A 12,016-nucleotide genomic window follows, 5' to 3' on the forward strand; every position below is an offset into this window, starting at 1 on the left:
AAGGAAATTGTAGGTCACGAGAACACTCCCACCCATTACAATACCAATCCCCAAGATTACTGCACTGTACTCAGCCACACGTACACAAAGAGTCAGAGCCTCAGCTGGTATAAATCTATGTAGCGAATGAAGCAAATAGAGTTATACTAATTTACACCAAGTTAGGATCTGGTTCTCAATTTCAATTCAACAATACTGTCACCTTCAGCACATATCAAAGAACTGATAATCAAGTCGCAGTGCACAGCCTTTACTCCAATTTTGCTGTAATGCTATATTATTTAATAACTTTAAAGTATAACCTTAGGTGCCAGCATGCCAACTCCTGCCTGACCTCAACACATCCCCTCTATTGAGGGCCCAAAGGCTCAGGGCCTGAATCTAGAACACTTGCACTAGAATGGAGTTCCCGTCTAACAGGGGAGTTCCCTGTTGGCTAGCCCTGGGCAGTTTCTGGACCCTCTACCAGCGTGGCATAATGGGCATGGATCAGATTATAAAATATGGATGAAAGGATATAAAACTGATCACATTTTCAAAAACACAAACAAAGATTATCCTGGTACTAACAGCTACTTTTATTACAGTAGTGGATACCATGTTGACAGTAAAACTCTACAGCATGGAATTCATAAAAAGCCTGACTGAATTCAGATGTATAATGCATCTCCTTTAAAAAAAAAAAAGATGTATGTTAGTACAGTCTGTTAGTGAGTAAAATGTGATGAGCTTTAAGAAAATCATGCTTCTTTTCAATATAGTTTTTGGTACAATATATCTGTTGCAGTTGCTTGTTTAGCATGAAAGAGGCAACTTAAACTCATCCTGTGATGCATTTGGTTTCTATATTTCAATTCCTGTTTATTTTGAAAGTTAAAAGACTGTGATGCATTAAAATGGAAAGCTATAAGTGACAGTAGTATATATACTAAAATGTATCCACTGATTACAGTGCATGCTGAATAGTAGCATCAATGAATATTTGTCTCATTACTAGCTTATGGTACAGGTTATAATGACATATATTTTAATTATTTACTAACATACCAAATGTGTGTTGATAATTGAATATACAGTAATACATTATTTTATTATAATATTTTGCTAGAGTATATCTGAACTCTAAAAACAAACACTTGTTTGTACAGAACAAAACATCTGTCCCCATTACTGAATATGCAATTCACTATGTGGTTGCATTATAATGTCCCTGAAGTGTTTGTTATAGTGTAATTAATCAGAATTAATGTCCCGCCATGCCTTTCAAAAATACACTATAATAAAATAATGAGTCATTATCACTTCTAAACCTCACTATATTCTGCTCAAACTATGAAATAATACCTTTCAAAATACAATGCTAAATAATTTCAAGCAATTGTGCTATTACAGAATAGGTGAATAGAGTGATTCTGAACAATAACATGAATACTCATTGATATTGCAGTAACTTCATAAGGCATTAGAAAATAGTGGGTTCTTTTTTCAATATAGAAAATGCAGCCTAAGGGAGATATGGCATTTACAATCCCATTTTTTTAAAGTAAGTATGAAGAATTTTAAACAGAATTTTTTTTTCTTTTATTTGCAGTCTTATTCTCTACAAACAAGTACCATTTCCTGTCATTTCTGATGGATACTGTCTAAAGGGAAATTTGATGCCATTTTGTGTATTCAATAACCAATATGTTCATCTGCTAAATAGTCTCCATTTAACAAAATGGGAAAGATTTGGCTTTAAACAATGATGTTATGTCAGTTACAGCTGACTGCAATTTCCCACAGATGTCTTCCAACCGGGTTGTTTGTTCATTTATTTATTTTTGGAAGAGGAATGATGTACCTTTATTACATGCATGATTTTCAAGAAACTAAAAGCAGTGATCAGGTTATGATTACCATCTAGGTGTCTTGACATCCTCTAACTTCCTTCATGGCTTTACCTTGGTATAACTTTGTAATATTTAAGCAAATAATATTTGGATTGACAATAACTTCAGAGGCTCAGTTTTCCATTAATATCAACATCGTTTCCCTCACTGTGAGGAGCATTAAATAAATATTTTGTAGGAGATGATTCTGCTTTTGCTATTGAGGTCCTCATAAATTATGTTTTCACAATTTTTAATCTTTAAATTAGTATTGTCTGTTAAAAGCATTAAACTATCCTCAGAAATCTCTCACTGTATTTATAGGTGTGTAGTTTATTCTAATTTGGGTGTAAAAAAATCATCCTGTGTTAAAACTTGGTATGCAAAGTGTTAGCCTCCTATGCTGAAATTAATTTCACGTGGGCAACAAATGAAGTTAATAATACTGAATAACAAATAAATTCAGGATAACTGTGGTCTGCCCATGGATATTCCTGAAGAAGTAGAGGCTAAATATGTTAGATGAATTATTAGTGGCAAACTATTCATTCAGTTCTACTTGTGAGTGTATAGAAGTTGAGGCCCTCTGTGTTACCAAATTAAGTGACCCCACAGTAATGATTCACACTAACATCTCATTCAGTTGTTAAAAATTATTAAATCATCATTTTTCTTTTTAAATACAAACTTGGGTCCCAATCCTCCCAATAATTATGCACATGCTTAAAGTTAAGAACACTGCTAAATGTTTGCAAGGGACATTTTCAAAAGCACCTACCTCCCAAGGAAATTCAATGGGATTTAAACATTTAAGTGCCACTTTTGCCTTTGAACCTCCCTCTCCTCCCCATCCCCCCACCAAAAATTATAGCCTTAGGGCATAAGAATCATAGAATCATAGAAGATTAGGGTTGAAAGAGACCTCAGGAGGTCATCTAGTCCAACCCCCTGCTCAAAACAGGACAAAACTCCACTAAATCATCCCAGCCAGGGCTTTGTCAAGCTGGGCCTTAAAAACCTTTAAGGATGGAGATTCCCCCACTTCCCTAGGTAACCCATTCCAGTGCTTCACCACCCTCCTAGTGAAATAGTTGTTCCTAATATCCAACCTAAACCTCCCCCACTGCAACTTGAAACCATTGCTGCTTGTTCAGTCATGTGCCACCACTGAGAACAGCCAAGCTACATCCTCTTTGGAAACCCCCTTCAGGTAGTTGAAGACTGCTATCAAATCTCCCCTCACTCTTCTCTTCTGCAGAGATATAAATAAGCCCAGTTCCCTCAGCCTCTCCTCATAAGTCATGTGTCCCAGCCCCCTAATCATCTTAGTTGCCCTCTGCTGGACTCTCTCCAATTTGTCCACATACTTTCTGTAGTCGGGGTACCCAAAACTGAACACAGTACTCCAGATGTGGCCTCACCAGTGACGAATAGAGCGGAATAATCACTTCTCTCGATCTGCTGGCAATGCTCCTACTAATGCAGCCCAATATGTCATTAGCTTTTTTAGCAACAAGGGCACACTGTTGACTCATATCCAGCTTCTCGTCCACTGTAATCCCCAGGTCCTTTTCTTCAGAACTGCTGCTTAGCCAGTCGGTCCCTAGCCTGTAGCAGTGCATGGGATTCTTCCATCCTAAGTGCAGGACTCTGCACTTTTCCTTGTTGAACCTCATCATATTTCTTTCAGCCCAATCCTCCAATTTGTCTAGGTCACTCTGGACCCTATCCCTACGCTCCAGCATATCTACCTCTTCCCCCAGCTTAGTGTCCTCCACCAACTTGCTGAGGATGCAATCCATCCCACCATCCACATCATTAATGAAGATGTTGAACAAAACCGGCCATACAGGGCAGAACAATGGTCATTCTAGCCCAGTATCCTGTCTTCCAACAGTGCCAGATGCTTCATAGGGAATGAACCGAACAGGGCGATTACCAAGTGAATCATTCTCTATCACCCAGTCTCAGCTTCTGGCAAAGGCTTAGGGACACCGAGAGCATGGGGTTGTGTCCCTGATCATCTTGGCTAATAGCCATTAATGGACCTATTCTCCATGAACTCATCTAATTCTTTTTTGAACCCAGTTATACTTTGGGCCTTCACAACATTCACTGGCAATGCGTTCCACAGTTTGACAGTGCACTGTGTGAAGAAGTGCTGCCTAATATTTCATAGATTCATAGAAGTGTAGGATTGGAAGGGACTTCAGTAGGTCTTCTAGTCCAGTTCCCTGCATGCAAGGCAGAACTAAGTAATAACTAGATCATACCTGACAGGTGTTTGTCTAATCTGCTCTTAAAAACCTCCAGTGATGTACATTCCACAATTTCCCTAAGCAATTTGCTCCAGGGCTTAACTACCCTGATAGTTAGGAAGTTTTTCCTGATGTCCAACCTAAACTGCCTTTGCTGCAATTTAAACTCATTGCTTCTTGTCCTATCCTCGAGATTAATGAGAACTACTTTTCCCCCTCCTCCTTGTAACAACCTCTTATGTGAATGTACCTGAAAACAGTTATCATCTCTCCCCTCAGTCTACTCCTCTCTAGGCTGAACAATCTTTCCTCATAGGTCATGTTTTCTAGACCTTTAATCATTTTTGTTGTTCTCCTCTGAACTTTCTCCAATTTTTCCACATCTTTCCTGAAATGTGGTGCCCAGCACAGGACACAGTACTCCAGTTGAGCCCTTATCAGCGTGGAGTAGAGTGGAATAATTACTTCATGTGCCTTGCTTAAAACACTCCTGCTAATACAGCCCAGAATGATGTTTGCTTTTTTTGCAACATTGTTATACTGTTGACTCTCATTTAGCTTGTGATCCACTATAACCTCTAGAGCTCTTTCTGCATTATTCCTTCCTAGGCAATCATTTCCCATTTTGTATCTGTGCAAATGATTGTTCCTTCCTAAGTGGAATACTTTGCATTTGTCCTTATTTAAATATCATTCTATTTATTTTGGACCATTTCTCCAGTTTTCCAGATCACTTTGAATTTTAATCCTATCCTCCAAAGCACTTGCAACTCTGCCCAGCTTGGTATCATCTGCAAGGTTTAGAAGTGTATTCTCTATGCCATTATCCAAATCATTTATGAAGATATTGATCAGAACTGGATCCAGGACCAATCCCTACAGGACCCCACTCTTCCAGCTTGATTGTGAGACACTGATAACTACTCTCAGGGAACAATTTTCCAATCAATTTTACACCCACCTTACAGTAGCTTCATCTCATCTAGGATATATTTCCCTAGTTTGTTTATGAGAAGGTCATGCGAGACGGTATCAAAAGCCTTACTAAAGTCAAGATATACCACGTCTAGTGGTGCCCCCATCTACATGGCTTGTTACCTGGTCAAAGAAAGCTATTAGGTAGCTTTGGACATGGTTTGTCCTTGACAAATCCATGTTGACTGTTACTTATCACCTTATTATTTTCTAGGTGTTTGCAAATTTATTGCTTGATTGTTTGATCCATTATCTTTCCAGGTCCTGAAGTTAAGATGACTGGTCTGTAATTCCCAGGGTTGTCCTTATTCCTCTTTTTATAGATTGGCACTATATTTGTCCTCATCCATTCCTCTGGAATCTCTCCCGTCTTTTAAGAGTTTTCAGAGATAATTGCTAATGGCTCTGCTATCTCGTCAGTCAGCTCCTTGAGTATTCTAGAATGTATTTCATCAGGCCTGCCAACCTGAAGACATCTAACTCGTCTGAGTTGTTCTTTCCCTATTTTAGTATCTCATCTTACTTCATTTTAGCAGGCATTCACTACATTTGCAGCCTATTAATTTCATTGAGTAACCCCCTGGATTGTTTGTTATTTGAAGGGATAAACAACATTTCCCTATTCACTTTCTCCACACCATTCATGATGTTATAGATCTCCATCATATCTCGCCTTAGTCATCTCTTTTTGAAGCTGAACAGTCCCAGTCTTTTTAACCTTTCCTCTTATGGAAGTTGTTCCATGCCCCAAATCATTTCTTTTGCCCTTCTCTGCACGTTTTCCAATTCTAATATATATTTTTTGAGACCAAGCAACTAGAACTACATGCAGTATTCAAGGTATACTGTGGATTTGTATAGTGGCATCATGATATTTATGGTCTTATATTCTATACCTTCCCTAATGGCTCCTAACATTTTGTTAGCTATTTTGACTACTGCTGCACACTGAGCAAATGTTTTCAGAGCACTATGCACAATGATTCGAAGATGTCTTTCTTGAGGCCCCAGTCTTAGAGATGCATAGGGTGAAATGCTGACACCAAGGAAGTCTATGGAAAAACTCCTATTGACTTCCATAGATTTTACCCTTACTATCAGACAGAGTGTTGTTGCTATGAGGAGTTCTAGCAGTTACTGATGACAGTAAACACTCCCCATAGTGTTTGCTCTTTCATGCCCCTTTTTGGCAAAGTAAAATTATCTTAGACTCTGAGATGACTCAGATATGTAATACATATTTTTAACATTTGCCTTGACTTTCTTTTCTTTCTGCAAGAGACATTTCTATTCTTTAAAGTATTATAATTTTAATTTAAACAACACAGTGGAAATTCACATAAAAAGGACATTAAAAAGTTTAAGACAGACCTTTTCCTGTGTGAATGAAAATGATTTTTAAGATTTAATGCCCACTATAAGCAGCCCCAGTAGAATTTAATTTCAGCTGGGGAAATTTGATTATCATGAAATACTATAAACAAGAAAGATAAAGTTGTTACTCTCCATGGGTTCACTGTTACTATGAGAACCACATTAGTGAATAAAAAGAGCTCTTGATTTCTCAGTGGTACTTCATTACCATTAGCATATGTGTGATCTTGGTCCATGGACCAGCATACTCAGAGGAAAATGAGATTTGGGCAAATATAATTCTTCTATAGAAATCATTTATTTGTTTAAGTCTCAAACTAATTGATTTCTTACTTTTATGTGTATTATTTCACTAAATTAAAATACATGAAAGTAAAGTATATTAATCCTTTCTAATACACTCTTAAACAATATTTAAAATATGGAAATACCTATAAAGGGTAAGGTTATTTCATTGTCTTTTAAAATACTAACATCTGTAAATAAATCATAATATAATCAATGCATTGTGTTTTTTTAACTGAGTTTCTGATTCAGAAATGTTAAAAATATCAACAAATGCCTTTCAAAAGTAGAAACAGTGTTATGTTAAGTCATACATGGGAAGTTGCACCAAATATTGTACTGAGGGTTTACATTCCATGCTGTCTGGCAACACACTCTAAATCAGGGGTAGGCAACCTATGGCACGCATGCCAAAGGCGGCACACGAGCTGATTTTCAGTGGCACTCACACTGCCTGGGTCCTGGCCACCAGTCGGGGGGTGGCGGGGGCCTCTGGATTTTTATTTAATTTTAAATGAAGCTTCTTAAACATTTTAAAAACCTTATTTACTTTACATACAACAATAGTTTAGTTATATATTATAGACTTATAGAAAGAGACTTTCTAAAAACATTAAAATGTATTACCGGCACGTGAAACCTTAAATTAGAGTGAATAAATGAACACTCGGCACACCACTTCTGAAAGGTTGCCGACCCCTGCTGTAAATTAACACAATGTTGTCCAAGCTGCATTGCATAGTAAGATTTTGGAAATGAGTGGTTAAACAGGTTCTGGGGTTAGTGAAATAGCAAGTGCACCGGAAACGTGGCAGATATGAAAAGTGTTGTGCTATTTAATAAATTCCCAGACCTACTGTATAATTTCAGTATTAAAACATGTAAAATAGCTTAATAAACAGACAAAAGTTCAAACCACTGCACCCTCTAATATTTATGAATTGGAAAAGAGTAAAAAAATCTTAAACATTTTGTTCTTTATTCTCTATTCCACTATACTTAAGAAATTAAAAAGTAAATTTTAAAAAGCAAGATTTTTAGCTTGTAATTATATGCCTGAAATAGTGACATGCTGTACATTTTATTGAGCATAGTGTCTGTGCCTGTCCTTTATGTTCGCTGACTACCCTATGGAATGACTAAGAGATTTCTAGGCCAAACCATGCCAAGTTATCAACAAAGGCAGCAATGTATACCCAGAACAAAGTTTTCTAATCTTTCTGACTTAAGTGATGTCTCTGTTTGTATCAACAAGGAATAGAACATGTTACCATTGTTTCCAATGAAACAACATTGAACAAATTACCATGGGATCTGGTAAATTCTCCACCAGTTTGAGTCTTTATATCAAAAGTGGATGTCTTTTTAAAAAATATGCTCTTGTTCATGCACAAATTATTTGGCTAGATGCATGAATTATTGGTTGAAATTCTATTGCCTGTGTTATGCAGGAGTTCAGACGTAGATGATCATGATGGTCCCTTCAGGCCTTAAGATCAATGTATCCGTCTATAAAATCTATGAACACAGAGTCTCTGTATTATTAGCTGATGGTGTAATGTATTTAATGAAGGCAATTTCTTTTTCAGACAAGTGATGATGTGGAAATAATGGTCCCTATTGCTGAAAGGGAAAAATACTACATTGTCTTACCTGAAGACCAATGGGACCTGGAGGACCAGGGAATCCTCGTGGACCTTCATCGCCTTTCTGCCCAAACATTCCTTGCTGACCTCTTGGGCCTGGCTCTCCATCACCTCCCTGACAGATAGGAACACATGACATGAGCAAGAAGCATAAAGATGCCAAGCTTGATTACGAAGTAGTTCCACTAAAGTCAGTGGACTTGTTTCTAAGTATGTTTGGTATCAAGTTGATTTTGCAACTGTTTATTACATACACATTAAAAAAAATGGTCCAAATGATTGGTCCAATACACCACATGCATTATTCCAGTGTTAAAGAGTAAGGTGTAAATCCTTTGGATTGTGAGTGTGGGGACACCTTGTTACATATATGTTGTGGTTTCAAATCTATTCTATGTCAAGCAGAACAAATTAGCACATTATCAAGTTTTGTAAACCTAATGAGAATCTGAAAAGGTCTGGGTTTGCTATGCATAAAAAATGCATTACTTACAGCTATACCAGGGGCACCAACAGGACCTTGAAGACCTGGTGGACCCGGAGGACCCTGCATAAAAAGAAAAAACAGCAGTTTTGGCATCTGGAATGAAATGAACAGTAGATAGAGAGAGAAGAGTATTTGCATGATCAAGATCTATTAAGCAATTCTATACTCCTCCAGAGAGAATGTAATATTACTCAAAAGTCTTTTACATTCAGTGCAGTCAAGCATTATTTGTTTAGTTCTCAAAGACTCAGACTTGCCTGGCTACAATAAATTTTAAACTGACATTTACTGAAAGCACTTACATTCATAATGTTTCAGGATATTTAAAAATGGATTTTCATGCAAACATGACTCTAAATGAATACTGGCTTTTCCAAAACTAAAAATATCAGACCTTTTAATGAGATTTGTACAGAGGGAAGTCAACCCTTAAAGTGCGTTCTCACGATCTGTCTTCAAACTGAATGCTTATTATTTGAATCACATTTTCCGTAAAGCTATATATGTTTTTGTGTTTGCACAACACTTGCTATCCTGTCCGTCCTGACTGAGAATTGAGCTTGTCTGAGCACTATGGGCCACATTCTTATTTACAGAAACACCATCCTACACTGCCTTAAAGTGGATATAAATTACATTCTGTATTGCTAGAACAATGCAAAGGAGTCTTAATGTAAATGGGAATCTTGACACATGTCATAAGATATTACATGTCATATGTACATATCATATCCATTGACATATATGTTATGGGCCTGGTTGTGAATCCCTTACTCACACTGGTGGAACATTACTCATATGAGTATTCCTACTGAAGTCAATAGGACTACTCACATGAGTTAACTGTGTTACTGAGGGCCTCATGTGTGTAACCTTGACCTTGCATGCAAGATGAGTTTACTGATCAAGATGATTGATTTTCTGGAAAGTCTCAAAGATGAAGGTGTTGCCAGTGGAAAGGCATTAGGAGCTCCAATTCATGTTGCAAGGCTAGGCATTGCTAGGTACATGCCACGCTATATTGCAGGGTAGTTTCTTGAGTGGGGGAAGTGTGAAAGGCTAGTTCAAATCTTACTACACGTTCACTAGACTTACTACTGCTGCTATTATGCAGTGTTGTTGTAGTCATGTCAGTCCCAGGATATTTAGAGAGAAAGGTGAGGGAGGTCTTATCTGTCACAGGACTAACTTCTGTTGGTGAGAGAGAGAAGCTTTCAAGCTTACAAAGAGCTCCGCTGATATTGTGATGTCTGGTCACTTTAGTATTGTCTGCTAGATTCAATAGGATGAAAACAACAAGACCTGGATTGTGCTAAGAATTTAGCCTGTAGTAATGACAGGATGCCTCTTGGCGCTCTCTGTTTGTAGTGAGAAGAGCTCAGTCAGCGGCATCCCTTGAAGTGGTACAACACAGATTCACTGGGCAGTGAGTGGATGGCTTACCCAGTGGAGGGCAGCAATTCTGGATCTTTATGCAGGCAACAGGAAGAGGATGGGAGGGGAGTGGGGTGAAATTTTTTTGGATGAATAGTTTATTTGCTGAGCAATGCAGTTAGGTTGACCTGAAACTTTTTGTGAATTTGCATTGTATTAGTTTTGGCTGGGAAAAAGCTTTTCAGGGCCAGCTTCAGAAAAATGAGTGTGTGTGTATACGTGTCCCCCTTATACAGGGCCGGCTCCAGAGCCCAGCGGGGCAAGCACCCGCCTGGGGCGGCCCTTTCCCGGGGGGGCGGCAGGCTGGGCCGGCGGACCTGCCGCAGTCATGCCTGCGGGAGGTCCACCGGAGCCCCGGGAGCAGCGGACCTGCCGCAGGCATGACTGCGGAGGGGACGCTCGGCCGGCGGCTCCAGTGGACCTCCCACAGGCATGACTGCGGACGGTTCGCTGGTCCCGCGGCTCGGCTGGACCTCCCGCAGGCATGCCTGCGGCAGCTCAACCGGAGCCGCCGGACCAGCGAACCGCCCGCAGCTGCGGGAGGTCCAGCCGAGCCGCGCGACCAGCGGACCCTCTGCAGTCATGCCCGCGGGAGGTCCGCTGCTCCCGCGGCTCGGGGGCACCTCCCGGGCATGACTGCTTGGGGCAGCCAAATTTGTAGAGCCGCCTCTGCCCTTATAACCTTTAGCCTAGTGGTTAGGTAAGTCGTATGGGAGGTGGGACACCTAGATTTGAATCTGGAGCAGGGACTCATACCTCCCCTGTCACATGAATGCCCTAACCTCCAAGCTATAAGATGGCTTGCTTTCAAACTCTCCTGTTGAAGCTATTCCACTTTGTATAAATATTATTCAGGCTGAAGAAAGAATGAGAATGACTCTTTAGCCTTGCAATTAAGACACTCGCCAGGATGCAGATGTGGGGATAGGAAAATGTGGATTCAAATCCTTCCTCTGAATCCGTGAGAGAAAAGATCAGAATCCATATCTCCTAACTCCCAGATTTATGCCCTTGTCACCAGGCTAAAGAGTCATTTACTTGCGCTCTCTGTTTGGCCTAATGAAAGTTTATCTATTTATACAATGTGGAAAAGCTTCAATGGGAGCACTTGCACACAGACTAGCCTATGGGCTGGTGGTGAGGATAATCACTTGCAATGGATAGGAGAAGTCTGAGTTCAATTCCCTACCCCAGAGTGGGGACTCAAACATGGGTCTCCCACAACCGTGGCAAGTGCCCCACCACAGCAAAAAGTTTTAAAGAAGAACATGCACTCCCTCTTTTCACTGAAGCTGACCAGACTCTTCCAATTTTCTAAGAAATTCTGAGTATTTTCTAAACCAAATGTTTGTTCTGATTTTTCAGTTTGCTGCCAGAACTGAAAAATCAATTATTTACTCAGCTCTATGAGGGAGACTCCTCACTTCCCTCTCCCACCTCCACAATAGCACAGTCTAGAGAGGATTTGATCCTGCAAGCTCTCTGTGCATGGAATGCCCACTGAACTCAGTTTGTCAGGGGATTGAAGGATCTGACTGTACATGCTGTTTTAACAATGACAACAACAACAACAAAAGCTGCACAATATTTTCTTTGTGAAAGTGAGAGTGCATCAGATGGACCCATCATTCAAAAGAAAAAAAAAGAATTGCAATACTATCAGATTGTGAAGGGAGACATATATCT

General features: G+C 39.4%; 1 protein-coding gene across 2 annotated transcripts in view; it reads right to left on the reverse strand.

Annotated features, from left to right (window-relative positions):
• The window catches only part of COL11A1 (collagen type XI alpha 1 chain), a 184,482-nt gene that overhangs the window by 55,438 nt on the left and 117,028 nt on the right, over positions 1–12,016 (reverse strand). For both annotated transcript variants that reach the window (XM_045028544.1, XM_045028545.1), the window contains 2 exons: positions 8,903–8,956; positions 8,417–8,524 (listed from right to left, as the gene is read on the reverse strand). In XM_045028544.1, the coding sequence (XP_044884479.1) occupies positions 8,417–8,524; positions 8,903–8,956 (162 nt within the window). The remainder of the gene's footprint in view (positions 1–8,416; positions 8,525–8,902; positions 8,957–12,016) is intronic.

The sequence above is a fragment of the Mauremys mutica genome, chromosome 8, assembly GCF_020497125.1.
Source record: "Mauremys mutica isolate MM-2020 ecotype Southern chromosome 8, ASM2049712v1, whole genome shotgun sequence".
NCBI lineage: Eukaryota > Metazoa > Chordata > Testudines > Geoemydidae > Mauremys > Mauremys mutica.